This window comes from Peromyscus maniculatus, chromosome 20, assembly GCF_049852395.1.
Source record: "Peromyscus maniculatus bairdii isolate BWxNUB_F1_BW_parent chromosome 20, HU_Pman_BW_mat_3.1, whole genome shotgun sequence".
NCBI classification, from domain to species: domain Eukaryota; kingdom Metazoa; phylum Chordata; class Mammalia; order Rodentia; family Cricetidae; genus Peromyscus; species Peromyscus maniculatus.
The window spans coordinates 49,052,426-49,072,153 of NC_134871.1; the positions used below are offsets into that span (position 1 = coordinate 49,052,426).

At 56.8% G+C, this 19,728-nt stretch overlaps 1 protein-coding gene across 4 annotated transcripts; it reads right to left on the reverse strand.

The window, feature by feature from the left end:
* Positions 1-665: 665 nt before the first annotated feature.
* On the reverse strand, positions 666-19,472 carry Sun2 (Sad1 and UNC84 domain containing 2). 4 transcript variants are annotated; one of them, XM_076556345.1, is made up of 18 exons: positions 19,286-19,472; positions 16,745-16,887; positions 15,827-16,017; positions 15,515-15,655; positions 14,498-14,593; positions 14,090-14,183; positions 12,945-13,024; positions 9,864-9,991; positions 6,956-7,243; positions 6,341-6,418; positions 5,905-5,948; positions 5,290-5,455; positions 4,741-4,962; positions 4,382-4,466; positions 3,910-4,025; positions 3,633-3,800; positions 3,349-3,441; positions 666-2,131 (listed from the first exon to the last, which is right to left on the reverse strand). In XM_076556345.1, exons 2-18 carry the CDS (start codon positions 16,864-16,866, stop codon positions 2,018-2,020), a joined length of 2,226 nt encoding a protein of 741 aa, XP_076412460.1. In that variant the 5' UTR covers positions 16,867-16,887; positions 19,286-19,472; the 3' UTR covers positions 666-2,017. The 4 variants fall into 4 exon arrangements, with proteins under 4 accessions (XP_076412460.1, XP_076412459.1, XP_076412458.1 ...); XM_076556344.1 differs by having other exon boundaries at positions 16,745-16,900; positions 19,286-19,470; XM_076556343.1 differs by having other exon boundaries at positions 12,945-13,018; positions 16,745-16,900; positions 19,286-19,441.
* Between the last annotated feature and the right edge of the window lie 256 nt (positions 19,473-19,728).

Below are 19,728 nucleotides of genomic sequence, written 5' to 3' on the forward strand. Positions count from 1 at the left end.
CAGAGGATTTGAATGTGTTCAGGTGGCAGAGGCACTGAGCCCTGATGGTGTGTGGCAAGTTACTGGACTGTTTGTTGGGCCTCTTCCTGCCCAGTGGTGTCTGTTTTGTGGAAAGGAGTTTGAGTCCAGATCGTGTCCCTGGGCTCTAGGCCAACTTGTACTCCAGCCAGCACCCTCTCCTGCCTGCTGACCAGTCCTTGTTTTTATTTTCTCAGCTATGGCGAGAACCAGCTCTGGGCAGGATGCCATGGTCAGTAGGAGGCACCTCAGCCCTGGTGAAGTGTCACCCTGAGCTGAATCCAGGCAGCCATCAGGGCCTGTCCCCCAGGCCCTGGCACATCCTGGCAGACCCTTCAGGAGACACCTCCTTAAGCCTGAGGCCCTCTGCCTTTGTTTAAGCAGAGACAGGGAAGTCTTCCTCCTCTGGGTACTCTTGACATCCCCTGAAGTCCTCACACTCCCTCCTGCCAGCCCGCAAACCCAGAAACACTGGAGTGGACCCTGGCGGGGCCCACGTTCATCCCAGTGGTTTTTAACCAAAGGCCGGGTTTCTGCGCATTAGGACCAAGTCTTTGGGTATAGTGCTTTGGCTAAGAATTCAGTCCCTTATATCTCCAAGAGCAGCTGACTTGCTCTGTGACAACCAGAAAAAAAGCAGAATCCACTGATCCTGGGCATCCTTTATTTTTGCATAGGCATAAATTAGTCTGGAGAGGGTTTTGTTTGTTTAAAAAAGAACCAACAGTGCAGCATCTGTCACAGGAGAGCAAGAGCGAGACAAGCCCGGAGGGCAGGGCTGTGCAGGCTGCCGCTTCCCAGAACACCTAACGGCTCCTGCTTGCCCCTGCCTGGCAGCTCCCCCTGGCCCTTCCCATAGGCCAGGGACTAGGAACTGAGTAACAGCTGGTGCCCCTCAGAATGGGGCTAGGAATCAAGGCTGGAGCTTTTCAGTTAAACCAGACCTTGAGAATTCTATATATAGTACAGCAGGCCGTTCAGTCTAAGGCCTCTTCCTCCTCCTCCTCACACAAGGGAACTTCTGCCAGCCTCCCCCCCAGCCCCTGCCCAACTGCCCCCCTGGAGAAGGAGTCAGAAAGGAAACGGAATCTAAGAAAGAGCTGAGAGCCCAAGGGAGTTGCTTTAGAGTGGGCAGGACCCTCACTAGGGTCTCATTAGATGGGATAGCCTAGTGTAGCCTCTCCACCTGACACCTTGAGCCACACTGTGGCTATTGGCACTGGACCAAGAGAACCCACAAAGTTGTTTCCCCTCTTCTAGGCTACCCTGATGGAATGGCCCCCAAGAGCCTAGGTCCTCCCCTGGGGGAATGGAAAGCTTGCTCTGGAGCACAGGCAGGATACAGCAGGGATGAGTAGAGCAGACCCTCATCCCACATCCGAAGAAAAAGCAATGGTCCCCAGCACTGGGGATCGTCTAGGTTGGCACAGACAGCAGTCCTCAGAGGCACCCAGGAGCTGGTACCCCCAGGATACAAGAAACCCTAGGGGCCCTGTGGGCCGTGATACCTGCCACGCTGGGAGAGCACAGCAGCCTCTGAGTCCTTTACAGGCATCTGCCAGAGACAATCCCCGCTGCACAGTGCTGAGCACTGTCCTAAAAGGCCACAAGACCCCCCAGCTCACCTCCCTGGGGCTCTGGCTTAGTGTGCCCATGGCTTTGGCACCTACCAGGAGCTCCCTGGTGCCAGCCCCTCCACCAAATACAGTCTCACTTCCTGACTCCCGGTCCTCCAAAGTATGCTACATATATACACCCTGGCAGGCGGGCGCCCGGCTCTAGAGGAAGGACTGAGGCACGGGAGCCTGTTGGCCACCTCGGGCTGCTTGGCTGTGCAGGGAGTCCGACATGGCTGCCTCTTAGTCCCTGCTCCTGGAAGTCAGCGCTACAAGCATGTGCGGGCAGTGGTGCGGGGCTGCGCCCCTACTCAGCGCAGGGGTGGGTGCTGGGAAGGCTGAGCCTCCCAGGTGGCTAGCAGTAGGCACGAGGTCTCGAGGGGCTAGTGGGCAGGCTCTCCATGCACCCGGAAGCGGTAGATGCACGTGTACTCGGGGTGGCCCCAGTTGGTCAGGATCCGGAGCTCCACAACTTGGTATGTGGCCATCTTAGAGGCCTGGGTAGAGAAAGAAGAGGGATTCAATGTCACAGGGTCCCTTGACATCTCACCAACAGAAGGGGCTGGCGGGGGGGGGGGGGGGGGGGGGGGGGGGGGGGAGTCAATCCAGCAGCCAGGTGTCTCCTCCCCTGGGGCTCAAAATAAAAACAAAAAACCCTGAATTTCGGCCGGGCGGTGGTGGCGCACGCCTTTAATCCCAGCACTCGGGAGGCAGAGCCAGGCGGATCTCTGTGAGTTCGAGGCCAGCCTGGTCTCCAAAGTGAGTTCCAGGAAAGGCGCAAAGCTACACAGAGAAACCCTGTCTCGAAAAACCAAAAAAAAAAAAAAAAAAAAAAAAAAAAAAAAACCTGAATTTCTAAAGTTTCTATTTCCTGGAACAAAGTTTCTAGGCCAAAGGCCCCAGGGGACTTCACGGTTCCTAGGGCCACTACTCATGTGAGCGGGCCCTTGGGCCATATGTGAACAGTCTGAGTACCAAAGGCCAGCACAGTTCATCCGAGATGATGAATTCATTCCCAGTCGGTTAGCATTATCATGCATAGAACTCTCATAGGAGGCTTGTGGACAGGGTTTGCTTTTTTTCTGGTGTGTGTCTGCCCTGTACTTTGTGCTTATAGAGCTGAAGAGCTGGCCCAGCAGTTAAGAGCACTGGCTACTCTTCCATGTGATCCAGGTTCAATTCCCAGCACCCGTAGGGCAGCTTCTAATTGTCTGTAACTCTGGTTCCAGGGCATCCAAAGCCCTCTGCTGGCCTCCTAGGGCACCAGGCAAACAAATGGTGCGTGTGCGTGCGTGTGCACGCGCACACACACACACAGAGGAAAAACACCAACCAAAGAATTGAAATGAACTGAGCCCCATCCCTCACACCAGAACCTGCCTCTGTCCTAGAAGATCGGATGCCCACTATTTAGGCCACGTGCCCTGTCTGAAACTCTGGCTGAATGCACACTGATCTTGAACAGCCATCATAGTTACATCTTGTCACAACCCTTCTTTAATAAAACTCACTTCAGCGGAGCCCTGTCAGGAAACCCCGGATGCTGCCGTCTGTCATTGACAGGAGTCGTGTCTACCCTATACCCCGAACTAAGGCAGGATGGGAAGACAGATGTCTGAACCCTGTTCCTGGCGGTGCCAGTACGGGGAGACGTCTGCTGTTGATGGGGGTGGGGTGGGGTGGTGTACTACCCCATAAGCACACCGTCCTGTACCTGGAAGTAGAAGGTCTGGATGGGCTCCCCATCCTGGTCATAGGCAAATGTGCCAAGAAGTGTCCCTTCCTGCTGCAGGTCTTCATCAAAGCCCTGCAGAAAGCATACAGGAATGGGGGGTCAGGGGGGCCCCCACACTCTCACAGCTGGTGTCCTTCATCGCAGCCTCAGACAGCTACACAGGAGGGCCAGGGCCTGAACCCCCTCACTGCCAGAGCCACCCAAATGTGACTCTCAGCCAAGACGCCCTCCCCCTTTTATCCCCACACGGAGCAGGTACTCACAAAGATGGCGAAGTCCTTGGGAGCACTGGAGATGGTGCTGTTGGGGGACAAGGCCTTGGGCACATGCTCTAAGGTGACAGCTGTGGGGCGGATGCGGGCAGAGAGACGGACCACAGCAAAGCCCTGAGGCCCCTGGAAGGCCCAGCAGTTGCCTGGGTGCACATCTGGCTGAGAGGGTGAAAGGCATGTCAGCTGAGGGGCTTCAGTACAGGCCTGGCTAAGACGGGGGCATCCCCCACTGTGTTCAGAGTGCACTGGGACCTCACAGACTACCCACCTGGAGAATGACTCGGGGTGACTGGGAGTGGTACCACAAGGGGATGCCGAAGAGGCTGAGGAGGGCCGTCTTTGTCTCGTAAGTCTCGGAACACCGGGTACTGATAACACTGGCTCCTGTCCCAGGAAAGAAAGGTTTTTAAACTCACAGTGGGGAGGCCCAATAAGTTCCGGGGGTTCCAAGACGGAAGAGCTGTTGCCTGTCTCTGCACAGAGCATGGAGACAAGTACCTGGAGCCCAGCCCTTAGTTCTAACCTAGAGTCACAAGGCCTCTCCCAGCCAGGGATGCCACTCAATGTCTCATGGCTTCCCTCAGCTGCCTCTGGCCTTGGTTGGGAGTCCAGGTTGGGTGTCTGGTTGGCACTGGCCCCCAAACCCTGGCTGCTTAGCTCTGTGCTGCCTGGCAGACTCAGGGCCTAGCCATTGTGAGGACCTAGGGAAGGCCAAGCGGTGAAGGCAGCAGCAGACACACCTCCTGATTCCAGGGCGTAGTCTACCATCCCAATCCGGTCCTCACTGTAGCGCTGCAGGGCCTGCTTGACGATCCGGTGCACCTGCTAAAACAAGTCCCGAGGAACAGAGGGGAGGTGAGTGGGCACAGACATTGCATGCATACCCACGGACTGCCCCTACTAGACTGGCACCAGTGGTACCCGAGCCGGTCTTGTGCACCTCCACCACCCACACTTGGCCTGGACATACACCCAAACCTCCAGCCAGGAGGGTCCATCCTTATGTCCTAGAACATGTGAGGAGCTGGTAGTGTAGGAGGGTTCGGGTCTACAGCTTCCAGGGAGGAAAGCAGTGTGGTGCAGGGTAGTCACCCCTTACCTCCTCGGTCACCCCGACCACGCCTTCTTTCTGCAGTGTCCGCCCCAGAGAAGCTGCCGCCTCCCTGACTGACTTGCCCTGCATCTCAGCCACGCTGGCAAGGATCTTGCTCTCCAGCTCCTGCAGCTGGGCATGCATCTCATCTCTCCGTAGGAGTCCGCTACGGGCACCCTTATCTCGGAGAAGGAACTGACTGACCCAGTCAGGGAACTGGGATTCCACCTAGGGACAGAGGCAGGATCACTAAGAAGCTTGCAGGAATGGCAGGCGCTGCTATGGCAGGCTGGTGACTATCACTCAGGGAGGGGGCAAAGCCAGAAGGGAAGGAGACCTTGGGAGAGAGGTTAGAGGTTAGGAACGACTTTCCAGGCAACAGTGACCAGGCACGGATAGCATTTCCCCCAGAGTCCAGGTCTGCATCAGTCCAGCTGTGCACTCGCCTCTAGAACAACTGGCCAGGGGTACTGCCCTGGCTGATGGACCCCGCCCCCAGGTGGGTGGTCTCAGAAGGGAGGGTGTTCGGCAGGGCTTTGGGAAATTCCAACTCACATCAGCTCTGGCCGCCTGGATCTTCTGTGGCAACAGTCCTACTTCATCTGCCACCGAGTTCTGCCTCAGAGTCAGGGCAGCCAGCTCCTGCCGTAGGCTGGCCAGCTGGGCTTCCAGCCGTCCCAGCTCCTTCATGGAGCTCTCCTGGAAGGCCTCCTGGGTCATCCTAATCCCAGAGGGAGGGAAGCAAGGTAAGGCCATGCTGAGGAAGGAAGAGGACCCGAGGCTGACTCCTGTCATAAGGTGTATGCCCACCGCTCACTGTGTGTGAAGGAGCAGGACTGCCCTTGGAGTGTGCAGCAGAACACAGCACAGGAGCTTGGGAACTAGCTGGCCTGATTCCCTCTCAGCTTGGAGTACACAATTCACAATGCCATGGCTTCCCATGCCTTCACAGCCTGGTCCCAAGAGCATAAGCCACAGAGAAGAGACCAGCCCACCAGGTCCGGTTTCACCCAGTGCCTGTCCCTGCCACCCCCAGTCCTTACCAACCTGCCCTGTACCTTAGAGGCTGCAGGCAGGGTCCTAAACTAAGTCTCAACCAGCCTTCCTCAAGGGACCAGACCGAGCACTAACGGGTGGCAGAGCCGGCCTGGGCCAGATGGCAGCCATTACCTTTGCCACTCTGTCTTCAGCTGCTGGACACGAGCCTCAGACTCCTGGGAGCAGGAAGGAGGGACAAGAAATGCAGAGTTCAGAGAAATCTGAAGACCTGTTCTATGTGGGAGTCTTTGCTTAACCACATCCCTGCCTCAGGGTCTCCCAGCTCTTTCAGCAGAGATCAAACCAGTTGAAGGCCTTCTGTGAATCTCCCAGACTCACTCCCACCTAGTAAGTTTACATTCACCGAGCACAAACATTCCCAGTACAACTATCGTCCTTGCCCCATGCACGTCCCAGGGGTCACTGTGGAGCATCTACCTGAGGCAAGGTCGGCCCCTGGAGAAGGCATGAGACGACTTCTACTCAACATCCCAGCAGCGTCCGTGGAAGAACCCCGGACAGATCTAAGTTTGGGTGAGATCCCAGGGCACGGCTACATGCCACTGACCTGAGAGGCCTGGACAATCTTCTTGAAGAGATCTTCTGAGTCTTGGTGATGCTCTGCCCTCAGGGCTGCCAGTTCTTCCTGTCAGATATGAGGAGGAAGCTGGCCTTTTAGTTCACTCTGTTTTGTTTTAGACTGTCTCTCTATGTAGCCCTGGCTGTCCTGGAACTCTGATATGTAGAACAGACTGGTCTCAAACTCAGAGATCCACCTGAGTGATGGGATTAGAGGTGTGTGCCATCATGCCCCGAGAGACAGGTCTGACAGCTGCCCTTGGAGGAACACATGTGACTAGGATGTGGTCTGACTGGGCTCGTCCTGGGACTTTTAACTCCAGGGCTTCAGCTCCTGGCCTTATGCTACAAGGCTCTGAAACCAAGGAGTACCACCTGGTATCTAACACGTTACTGGTGTCAGGCACTAAGCTGGACACTCCCACCATGGAAGATGGAGCATCATCTTGACCGGGTACCTGGCAAGTGACTCTATATTACACACTACTGTCTCCCTCCTGCCCTGCGGGTCCTCCTGCACCCAACATGTGTACTTCCAGGGTTTTCTACGGCATCACCCTCAGGGGATGTGCGGCCCCACACCCAGGCAACGCTGTTCCCTCACCTGGAGACGAGCCGCTGTGTCCCTGCGCAAATCCTCCTTCAAGGCAGCCTCACGGCGGCTCACCAACCCTTCCAGGAGAGACAGGGTATCCTCGTGGCTCAGGCCACTGCCGCCGCCGCCGCCGCCGCCGCCGCCGCCGCCGCCGCCTCCGTGGCCAGCAGCCCCTTGCCGCAGCTCCAGCCGTTCCAGCCGGATGGCCTCCTTCTGCCAGTTGGAAGAAAACTCCGCAGCAAGAGCTTCCAGGCGCCGCTCCAGGGAGTGCACCCGGGAGAGGATCCGCTGCTCAGCCTGGTGGGGCCAGAGGGCAAGAAGAGAAGTTGAGGGGCCCAGGGGAGCCCACCACAAGGCTTTCTGGGTATGGCCACTGTAACGGCTGGCAGAGAGAAGAGAATTTGAGGGGCTTCTGACTCAGCACAGCTGGGACATGGCAGCTAGGCGTAGTAGCGCACACCTTTAATCCCAGCATTTGGAAGGCAGAGGCAGGTAGATCTCTGTGAGTTCGAGGCCAGCCTGGGCTACAGAGTGAGTTCCAGGACAGCCAGAGTACGACTCTGGCTTGAAAAAACAAAGAAACAACTAGGACATGGCCAGCAGCTGCAGCATATGCCAGGAGCCGCGCAGGGCACACTGCAGGGGCAGGCCAAGGCTCCCTAAATATGTAGTCCCCGTCAGAGCCCAATGTGGAGGGGAAGGGGGAGGTGGGGTCTGAACACAGGGACCAGCCATGAAAATTTGGTGAAGGTTATAGGGTGGCCACAGGGACCCAGCAGGGCAGCCCACGAGCTGTATAAGGTTGGGAGGGGGTAGCTTTTGCCTTTCAAGTGCTTTTACTCTTCCCTAGATAACTACGCCAAAGGATGTCTGGTTTGAAAGCTTTGCATTTTCCTCATTTAAATGACTGTCCTACAGAGAAGATGTAGTAACAGCCATTTGGGCAAGGGTGGCATCTGATAGTGTGTCATGAATTCTGAAGACTCTTGTTGGCCAAACAACAACATCTTTGCCAAGAGAAATTACAAAATGCAACCTAACAGTCGATCCTTAAAGAGTAAAGGACTTTGGGGCAGAGGTCTCAAGTTTTAGAAATTCTGTTTCACACATATGCTCCCATGACTCAAAAGGCAGCAAGCACAGAATCCATCCCAGCCTGCCCTGCCTGCCCCTGCCGTTACCTCTCTAAATCAGCTGTCTTCACTGGTGTCTTCACACTAGCGGAAGCCAGGCCAAGCTCTGCTGGCTTTACTTCCCCTTTCCACATGAAAAGTGGCCCAAGACTGCGCTGGTCCTCATCTCTTCAAGGGGTAATTTTAAAGGGAGTTTGCAGATGGCAGGAGATGCCACCATTTTAAGAAGTAAGATCAGCCGGGCAGTGGTGGCACACACCTTTAATCCCAGCACTCGGGAGGCAGAGCCAGGCGGATCTCTGTGAGTTCGAGGCCAGCCTGGGCTACAGAGCAAGATCCAGGACAGGCACCAAAACTACACAGAGAAATCCTGTCTCAAAAAAACAAAAAACAACAACAACAACAACAGTAAAGGTCATACTCAGGAAAAGTACCGTGCTGAAACACATGAGTTAAAACGTGGCAAGCTTAACGCTACAGGTACAAGCGAAGTTCAAATCACTAGAGGATAAAGAGTTTGGGGGGTTTGTTTTCTTGAGAAAGGGTCTTAGTCCAGACTGTCTTGCAGTTTACTATGTAGCCCAGGCTAACTGCAAATTCACGGGGATTCTCCTGCCTCAGCCTCCCAAGTGCTACGACTACAGATGTGAGCCACTATGCCCTGCTGAGACAAAGAGATCTGTGTGTGTGCCACGCTCCTGGGCGTGTATGCATATGTGTGTGCACATGCAAATGTGTGTGCACATGTATGTGAAGATGTGCTCGCTTGTGCACCAGGGGAGGCCAGAGGCTGGCATTAGATGTCTCTCTCTATGGCTCTCCATCTTATTTCGTGAGACAGGCTCTCTCCCTGAACCGGGAGCTCACCATTTCGGCTAGCCTGACTGGCCAACAAGCCCTCGAGATCCACCTGACTCCACCGCCACCCCCAGAACCAGGGTTATAGGTGTGCACTAGTCATACTGGGAAACTGAACTCAGGTCTCATACTCACACAGCAAGTATGGTGTGCCCTGAGCCAGCCCCTCTAGCCCTGGGACAGAGCTTTGGGTGTCCTGTATTTCTACTACATTCTGGTTCTGTCCACTTGTTACCACAACTGGCTGCAGGCCCCTGGGGAGCACAGCCTGGACCTGCCCCATCTTAAGACCTGAGCCGATTATAAACCGACCACCGACTCACTCCCATGTCTGCAGCCTCTGCAGAGGGGCCCGGCGGCCGCTTGCTGGAGAGGCCTCCCTCTCCTTGCCTCCCTCTCCTTGCATCTGGTCTGTCCCTGATACTCGCTTCTGCAGCTCCCAACTCATCTGACTTGTTTCCCCCTCCTAGAACACAGCTGAGCTGCAGTGGGAGCTAGCCCAGGCTAGCCTGCTAGGTGAACAAAAAGAGCACCTGGGCCAGCACCTGTCCCACTGAGCAACTAGCACAGCCTGTCCTGGTTCGGCCCAGAAGGGGCCCCTGGGCCTTCCAGACCCACAGCCACTACATACTTAGTGTCTTAAGCCACAAGTTGAAGTTGGGGAGCGGGGAGGTGCCTGATCAGGATGTTACACACAGAAGCCGCGGCAATATGGAGAAATCGCATTGAAAGGCAACAAGACCGTTTGCCAGCCCCTTCCTTCTGCTTTCTGAGCATGCACACAACTTGAGCGGTGTCTAGGGGACAGTTAGCTCCCCCATGACCTCCACCTCACACAGCCAACCGGGGAAAGGGTGCTGTAGTTCTGTGTGAGCCGTCAGGCTGCAGAAGTCCGCTCCCCCCCCCCACCCCCCCCGTGGACTCACCGGGAAGTGCGGGGAGGCATCTCTGGATTCCCACACCTCTGGCTGCCTCCTGCTCTCCTTTGCTGCCCACCAGGAGGCCAAGGTGGGCTGCAATGTATGCAGCCCGAAGGGGTAAAAATACCAAGCACCTAGGCACAGGGAGAGCATACTTAGAACCTGTCATGTGGCCTGTGTCACCCACTGTGAGTCCTGTGCTACCAGGGGTGGAAACGACACCCCATGACACCTCACAGCACATGCATGCTAACATCACCCGGGTTCCTTCGCTCATTCCACAGACAGTGAGACTTATGTGAGAGCACCTTCCTTTACCAGCTCCAGATTTCCAGGGGTGGAACCCAGCCCCGATGGTAGCCTTCACCTCTCAGTCCTCCGGGGAGCTCTCACAGCTACCACTGGCTGCCCTGTCCAGCAGAAGGCTTAAATGGCTCAAGTGGCCATTTGTGAGGGGGCTTAGCCGCTCTCCAGCTCCATGGGCTGCAGACACTGAGCATCACTCAAGAGAACACAGCGCCCACCCGCTTCAAGTTGGGACACTGAGTTCTCAGGATCAGGGCCCAAGACTACAGTCACAGAGAAACGGAGAAAAGAAACATCTGTTTGCTACTTAGTTACCAGCCTTGAGCAGGGAGGGGAAGGGAGTCTACACAGTCCCTAGGTTGTGTAGACACCACACACACACACACACACACACACACACACACACACACACACACACACACACACGCTCCCTGAGCAGGTCTGGACACTCTCCACTCGCACCTCCACGTGCCCTGGCTGTGACATCAGCTCTGTCCACCCCATGAGGAAAGGGTGACACTCAGCTGAGTTGTGCTTCTCGCCTGGGGAAGTGCTGGCAGAATAGACACCACACTATGGTGAGTAATAAAGAATTATTATTTTAAGGGTGATGCCCAGTTTCCACTAGGTACGAACAAGTTGTTCTTGTAACAGGAAACAAAAAGGAAACCAACTTGGAAAAATGTCCTGCCCTCTTATTAATAAAAGTACGCTGGACAGTGGTGGTGGCGATCCTTTAATCCCAGCGCTTGGGAGTTCAAGGCCAGCCTGCTCTTCAGAGAGTTCTAGGACAGCCAGGGCTACACAGAGAAACCCTCTCTCCCCCACCTCCCGCCCCCAAAAAAAGTACAAGACTATAAAAACCAACTTTCTTGAAGCTACTGCAGTCATTGAGTGAGCCTGGACTACACAGCTAAATCACATGAAACCGGAAACTCAGTGAGACTGTCCAGTGAGAAGCGGAACACCCCAGGCGAAGACGCCATGAAGGCTCTGTGACAGGCAGACTGAGGCAGAGCTGAGGACAAGCGGCTCTGAGTGTCCCAGTCAGTTCTCTTTTCGCCATTTCACGGCTTCTAGCTTAAAGGCAGCCAAAGGTTTCACTTGCTCTTGTGAAAACAATCCACTCGCACAGACTGTCCTGATTTGGAATAGAGGGAAAATAGCTGCTCCTAATAATAGCTCAGAGTTCCTGCCTGCTGCCCACAGAGTAGCTGTCCGGGGCGTGTACTCCCAGAGGCAGCCTGTGCTACAGCAAGGGCAAGGTCAGATGAGGCACGTCCCCTCAGCCCTGGGTTACTCAGACAGGACAGCCTGGGTCTGTAGGTGGGGCAGGGGGAGGGGGCAAGTCAGGCCCAGGGCTCTGCCTGTGATCCAGCCCACTGGATCACTGCTATCCAGTGTCCGCCACACACTCTACCCCTGGATCACTGTTATCCAGTGTCCCCCACACCCTACCCCTGGATCACTGCTATCCAGTGTCCCCCACACCCTACCCCTGGATCACTGCTATCCAGTGTCCCCCACACCCTACCCCTGGATCACTGCTATCCAGTGTCCCCCACACCCTACCCCTGGATCACTGTCATCCCCCACACCCTCCCCCTGGATCACTGTTGTCCAGTGTCTGCCACACTCTACCCCTGGATCACTGTTATCCAGTGTCCCCCACACCCTACCCCTGGATCACTGTTGTCCCCCACACCCTACCCCTGGATCACTGTCATCCCCCACACCCTCCCCCTGGATCACTGTTGTCCAGTGTCTGCCACACTCTACCCCTGGATCACTGTTATCCAGTGTCCCCCACACCCTACCCCTGGATCACTGTTGTCCCCCACACCCTACCCCTGGATCACTGTTGTCCCCCACACCCTACCCCTGGATCACTGCTGTCCAGTGTCCCCCACACACTACCCCTGGATCACTGTTATCCAGTGTCCCCACACCCTACCCCTGGATCACTGCTATCCAGTGTCCCCCACACCCTACCCCTGGATCACTGTTATCCAGTGTCCCCCACACCCTACCCCTGGATCACTGTTATCCCCCACACCCTACCCCTGGATCACTGTTGTCCCCCACACCCTACCCCTGGATCACTGTCATCCCCCACACCCTCCCCCTGGATCACTGTTGTCCCCACACTCTACCCCTGGATCACTGTTATCCAGTGTCCCCCACACACTCTACCCCTGGATCACTGTTATCCAGTGTCCCCCACACACTACCCCTGGATCACTGTTATCCAGTGTCCCCCACACTCTACCCCTGGATCACTGTTATCCAGTGTCCCCCACACTCTACCCCTGGATCACTGTTGTCCAGTGTCTGCCACACTCTATCCCTGGATTCACTGTTATCCAGTGTCCCCTACACCCTACCCCTGGATCACTGTTGTCCCCCACACTCTATCCCTGGATCACTGTTGTCCCCCACACTCTACCCCTGGATCACTGTTATCCCCCACACCCTACCCCTGGATCACTGTTATCCCCCACACCCTACCCCTGGATCACTGTTGTCCCCCACACCCTACCCCTGGATCACTGTTGTCCCCCACACCCTACCCCTGGATCACTGTTATCCAGTGTCCCCCACACTCTACCCCTGGATCACTGTTGTCCAGTGTCCCCCACACCCTACCCCTGGATCACTGTTGTCCCCCACACCCTACCCCTGGATCACTGTTATCCAGTGTCCCCCACACCCTACCCCTGCCTCTAGCTCCCCTCTCTTCCACCCCTGCCTCTAGCTCCCCTCTCTTCCACCCCTGCTCACCATAAGTCAGACCAGTCAGGAGCAACAGGAACAGGAGGAACCACAGGAAAGTCTTCAGGTTCAGTGGGAAGTGCCTGGACCTCGGGAGGGCAGACAGAAGGCAGACATCAGCATGTGGGATCTGGGCCTCCATGCTCCACCCGTCCCTTGGGGCTTTTCCAGAACTATAAACTTGAGTTAGAGCATGCACCCTTCAGCTTCCCATGGGAATAGGGCTGGACTAGTCCACTAGAATGGGACCGACCGGAAGGTCCTCAGAGTAGGGAAATTTTGGCTCTATGTATCTTAAATCTTATTTTTAATTATGTGTATGTATGTGTGTAGACATGTGTAGGTGAGTGTAGATGCTTTCAGAGTCCAAAAGAGGGTATTGTATCCCCTGGAACTGGAGTTACAGATAGCTGTGAGCCACCATGTGGGTGCTGGGAATTGAACTCAGGACCTCTGGAAGAGCAACCAGTGCTCTAACCACTACGCCATCTCTCCAGCCACCCCACACACCCACCACACATATATTTTTGAGATAAGGTCTTGATAGGTAGCCCAGGCTGATCTGGACTCTCCATGTAGCTCAGGCTGGCTTCAGACTCAGTCCTCCTGACTGATTCTCGACTCTCTCGGGTTCTTTGGTGACCCTCCCCATGCTCCATGACCTGGACTTGGCCACAAGTGCCCTGATCTCCTGGTTCTAGCCTTTGTTCTCTGCCCAAGGGATATGGTCCTAAACCTCTGTTCTGCTGGTTTGGGAACTTGGGGAATAACCCCACAGCATCCTCAGACAATGCCTCTTCATGGCTTCTGGCCATGAGCAGAACTCTGGAATGCAGCCTGTCAGAGGCCTAAGGAGTCAGAACTTTCTGTCCCACTTTTGAATCAGTGCCTCACAGCTTGCCAATGGGAGCAAAGCCAGCCTTCCTCTGAGGATGGGAAGTAGCTGGGCTGGGTGGCACTTGGTTCTTAGGAAGGACCGAGGTGAAGCACAAACCTGGAAGAGTTATTAACTAGAAAACCTGCCTCCACCAAAAGCCACATGTGGACTGGGAACCTTCAGGGAACCTTCAGGCCACATTCCAGCTCAGATGCTCTGTCAGGCCCTGTGGCAGCAGGTCGTTCTGATTCGTTATCAAGGCTGGAGTCTCGCTCACCTGGTTAAGACGAAGACGTCCAGGAGGGAGGCGGCGGTCGTCAGGCGGTACCAGGTGGTGCCAACCCACCAGTAGAGAAGACCAAAGAGCCGGCCTGAAAAGTGGCCACTAAGCCTAAGACTTGGTCACATTTAACACACTCCCTTTCCCCATCTGTGTGCCCCGGCCCAGCCCTCGCCAGGCCCCCTTTGTCCCACTCCACACAGTGACCCCTTTCCAAGTCCACCGGCCCAGTCTTCTGTCCCCAGCAATGGTTCCTGCCAGACCTGCTAGGGGTTTCCCACAGCTCTTGGCTTCCAGAGAGTATTTCACAGGGAGCCTTCCCGACTCCATCTGGGGGCCCAGTCACGCAGGAAGGAGTGCCTGCCGCACAGTGTGGAAGTAGCCTAGCATGCCGTGAGCACCCACCTGGAAAAGTGACCAGTGTCCAGACAAACGAGCCTGCCCGAGATGCTGCACTCCTTAGCCCTGACCCTGAACCATGCTCCTCGGAGTCCGCGTAGCCTGCAGGGAAGGGGAGGAAGCAAACTCAACTCCTCGCCGTCACGGTGAGCCCCGGATGTGGAACCCGTTTTCTCCTGGAGCTGAACTCTCTCCCCCTCCTCCCAGAGCGTCAGACTGGCCCAGCCCACAGTAGGCCAGGAATGTTTGTGAGCTGATGAGATGGGAAAACTCCAACATCTCTTTCCTGGTCCTGGGGACTGAATCTAGGACCTGTGCTCGCTGGAGTACTGTGCCTCTGAGCGATGTCTCCAGACCCTGACATTGTATTTCCCTTCGCAGCCCTCTCCTTGCTGACTACAATCTCTAGCTCCTTAGAACCAGACAAGAGCATCACTCCTGCACGTAACGGAAATTACTGAGTATTGGCCATGCTTGAGTTCCAGGTTAAACTGCCCAGACACAGTACTGTGGTTCTGGGTCACTCACAGACCAGTGGAGGAGGAGCCTACAGACGCCCAAAGTCCTGGGTGAGAGACTGCTTGGGCCAGGAGGGAGAGCTTTGGTGTAGACACCCAGTAAGGTGTGCACATGTACAAACGCATGCACGCACGCACACACACACCAGGCAGTGGTGGTGCATGCTTTTAATCCCAGCACTCAGGAGGCAGAGCCAGGCGGATCTCTGTGAGTTCGAGGCCAGCCTGGTCCACAGAGCGAGATCCAGGACAGGCTCCAAAGCTGCACAGAGAAACCCTGTCTCAAGAAACCAAACACACACACACACACACACACACACACACACACGGTTGCATGCTTGCTTGCTAGGCCAATTCTCTACCACTGACGCTCTATCCCCAGCTCTCAGTGAAGCTGTGAAGTGTCCATGACAGTGAGGTTATCTCACACTGTCAGGGTGCCCCTGTTCCCAGGTCCCCTGTAGCCCTAGAATGCACTCACAGGGGCTAACGAGGCAGCGCCCACCTGCAAAGTCGTCCTCTGAAGAGTAGCCTGAGGAGGAGCCGAAGAAGTCCTCGGAGGCCTTGCTCTCGGCGGCCAGCCCGTTGGCTTTGCTGCCCTCCGAACCACCGGTGCCTCTCCTCCTCCTCCCCCGCAGCTCCCCGCCTGGCAGGGGACAGGGGCTCTGTCAAGCGCCCACAGCCTCCACCTCGGTGGGCCTGGGGCTGAGGGGTGCTCCGAGGAGCACCCTCTTGGAAACTCTGAGGTGGGAGGAATTTGAAGACTAGGTCTGAGGAGGGAGAGGGGGCACGCGCGGGGGGGGGGGGGGTTACTCACTCCAGTACGGCTCACTGTGGAGACGGTCCTCCAGGAGGGCACTCCTGGCAAGGGACGCGGCCCGGGGGCTGCCTATGAAGGACTCCCGGACCACAGACTCGCTGTAGTAGGAGGTGTGAGAATCAGAGGAGGGGCCGAGCTGTGGAGCTGGGGACAGGCGCTTCATGTTGCTAGATTTCCTCTTCAAAGTCCTGTGGGACAGCCGTGAGGGGAGAGGTGGGGAAGGGAGCCAACAGCCCTGGCAAGCTCACTTTTTGCGTGGGTAGGCCTTGTTGCCAGGCGACCAACAACCCATCGACTTCTGACTACTTCCCAGCACAGGTACTTAGGTCTCTGCTCCTAGTACCTATCACTGAATCTCACCAGAGATGGGCGAGCTCATCGGTTAGAGACAGAGTCATCGTTCAATTCAGGTTTCTAACTTCAAAGCCAAACAAACGTTTTCCCATGATTCCTAGTGGGACTAGGAGTTTCCACAACCTACTGAAAATCTGGACTAACCTGACCTGGCTTCCCAGACCTAACCAGAGCCTCAGGGGCCTCACGGCTGCAAGGAGGCAGGATAACAAGGCATTCCTGCCCTGAGTCACGGCCCGAAGATGATGGTGAAATGTGAGGTGTGGGCCCGGGGAAGGCGGCGGGACTGCCACGCCCGTCCACAGTAGGACTTGCTGCTGTGAGCCCAGCGTACAGCTCTGGGGTTTCCTGCCTGGCTTTTGTGTGAAGCTGCCTCTCCCCACTTCCTGTTCACTAAACCTGAGGCCGGGTGGCCCCTGCTCACAGTGGGGGGAAGAAGGCACCATCTTGGGCCCGCGCATCCTTACAGACATGAAGAAATGCAGGGCCCTTTGGATCAAACACACCCAGGCATCTCCTCTCCATCCACGGCATCAGGAAGAGCCGCCCGGCCGTCCCTACCTGAGAGGACTGTCTTTAAACAGGGTGCTCTGGCTCCCTGCCACGGAGCTGGCGCCGCTACTGCTGCTGCCATCATTGTCATCCTGGGAGTAGCGAGTGAGCCGCTGGCTTCGTCTTGACATGATGGCGCAGGGACCCTCCTCCTGAAGAAAGAAACTTGGGGGAGACCGGGCAACATCTAAGGTGTGGGGCTCCCCAGCGGAGAGACACTGGCACCACCTCACTGCAGAGCAGAGATGCCCTGCACACCCAGGCAGTGCCGCCCTGTGGTGATGTGTCTCCCCGCTCACCCCTGCTACGGCCTGCCTTGGGATTTACTTAGGACTCGGGCCTCCTCCACAGTCCTTCTCAAAAGGTTTCCTAGTTAATAGGCTGCCTGTCTTTATCCTCCTTGGCACTGAGCTCCGTGGGCGCCCAAACCGGGCCTTGCTCAACCTCTGATGTGGAAGCAGAGCCTGCCACCTGACAGGTGCTTTGATCACAGCTTCCTGGGGCGCGTGCCCTCCAGCCCCTCCCCCCACCGGAGCTTTACTGTCCCCCTAAGATATCCAGCCTCACACCCATTGCTCCCCTTCCATGGGGCATGCTTTCCTTTCCTCCCCTTTAGTCCCCATCATTGGTTCAGGGCCCCATCCCAGTTGCAGAAACCCTTCCCATGGTGTTCCCATTCTGCAGCCCCCCCCCCACACACACACTGTGATGTGACATCTTGGTGTGACAATGATCAATGACTACTGGCCGCCTGCTTCCTTTCCTACTCATTAATGACCCTGGCATAAGCAAGGTGGCCATCATCGCCCTTCTACAAGAGAGGAACCTGAGACACCAGCCTGTAGGGGATGGCCAGGTCTCTCTGCTGAGACCGGAGAAGAGGCTTCGGGGCCTGGACATCTGCATTCCATCAAAACATTTACAAGTTGTTTGGGAAGCGTTACAGCTCCATATAACATACACTTGGAACGTAGCTGTAAACTATGTGGTTACACAGCAGTTACACAACGAATATTTGTTAACAAAGTAACGCAGAAGGTGGAGCTGTTGTGTAGTGTTGCAATCAGTCTGGCCTCCAGGACAGTCACTGTCACCCCGTGGGGTGGGGTGAAATTGATAAGAAGGCCAAGGTGAAAAGAGCTGGCCAGAGACAGCCTTCCACCACGTGAGTGAAGGTAAATAAACCTTTCAGCACTGGAACCCAAATTCAAATCTCAGATTACCAACACAGGCATCTCCGAGCCTGGGCTGGCAGGGATTACAAAAATTTATATTCCCAGCAAGAGTTCCAGGGATTGTGACTTTGTATCACTTCTGATACTCCTGGTAGACACTGACCTCCCAGGGGTGGGAAACACACTCCAACCCTGACCACGGAAACCAGAAGGTCAGGTTCATCCAGCTAGCAAGACAAGTAGCCTCCTGTCTGGGCTGACTGGCGTCTTCCCAGGTGGGATGCCCCTCTGGCATCCTTCACTCTCTTCAGCCGAGTTGGTAAAGGGACCAACTGGTAGGAGCCTAAGCAGGAAGTTGGCCTGGCCCCCAGGGGTTGTATTCCAGTCCTTATAAGGTAGTTCCACCCACGACTGCCACCCCCACCTGACAGCTACAGATACCCACACCCTCCTCCTCTTAACCCCGGCTCTGCTGCAGCAGATGAAGCCTTTGCCCGGGAGGGGGGGCAACAACATTGCAACATGTTTATACAGTACCCACGCTGCTGCTGGCAAGAATCTAAACGCTCTGTGGAGGTGGGGAGGTAGGGTACGGAACACTTCCAGTGTGCCACCTCCCGGCACTCCCAGAGCTGTGGGGCTCTTATCTTTATCTTTCATGCAGCGTCCTGTTGTCACAAAATAGTTTGCCACAGCGGCCATCCAGGTTTCACAAGATGACAAAGGTGTCCACGACACTGTGGGGAGCCGCTAAGATAGACACTCCTCTGCCCCGCCATCAGTTCCAAAACCCTCAAAGAAAACATCCTTCCCCACTTCAGAGCCCTCATTACCACTGAGACTTGGCCCCTACCTTGGGGGAGTCTTACACGTGACATTTCCACTCCACTTCCCGTGGGACACGCAAAGTGCTCCAGGCGCTCACCTCACTGTCCTGGCTCTAAGTCACACCCCGGCGGGCGGCGGGCGCGCGATGGCTTTGTTTTGGTTTGGTTGGGTTAAGCTGTTTTGGAACTGAGCTAAGTGGGCCTCTCTGTCTCTCCTCCTCCCCCCCACCCCCAGAGTTGTGACAGGCGGCGGTGGCGCAGGCTGGGAACTTCCAGTGCCAGGGATCGGTCAGTGGCACTGCCCTGGGCCGGTTTGGGGCGGCTGGGTCTTGGCTGCCCTCCTCCCCGGAGGCTGCTGGGGAAGTCCCGCCTGGGGACAGCGCCCTCCCCGTGACCGCGATGCGTCAGGGCGCCGGCCCGCGGGTGGCCCGGGGCGTGCGCCGCGAGGGGGGCTGCTGTGGTCCGGCCTGGCCGGCGCTTCGGCCGGACGGCGACCCGGGTCAGGCCGGCGCGGGGCCGCGGGGAGGCGGGCCCACCCCGTCCCTTACCTTGCGTGGCTCTTCCCGCGTCGGGGTCCCGCGGGCGGCGCCGCGGGCTGCTCCGAGCCGGGCCGGGGGGCTGCGACGCGCGCGGAGCGGAGACGCGGGACGGCGCGGGGGCCGGTGGGCGGACAATGCGGCCGACGGAGGCCCGCGCTGCGCGAGTGGGGCAGGGCGGCGCGCGCGTGGCCGAGTGTGTATGTGTGCGCCTGTCAGTCAACGCTGACAGCCTGCAGCCCATTGGCCGGGCCCCGCCGGCCCGCCCCGCCCTCCGTCGCCGCCCATTGGCCGGTTTGAACACAAAGGCTCCGGCTCGGCCCGCCCTCCGCGTGGGCTCTGGAGTCCGCGCGCGTGGGAAGCGGAAGGCGAGTGCGACCTCCAGGCTGGGAGACCTGAGTGTGCTCTCGAGCTCCCCTGCCCACGCGCGCCCGGCGCAGGGGCCCTAAAAGGCT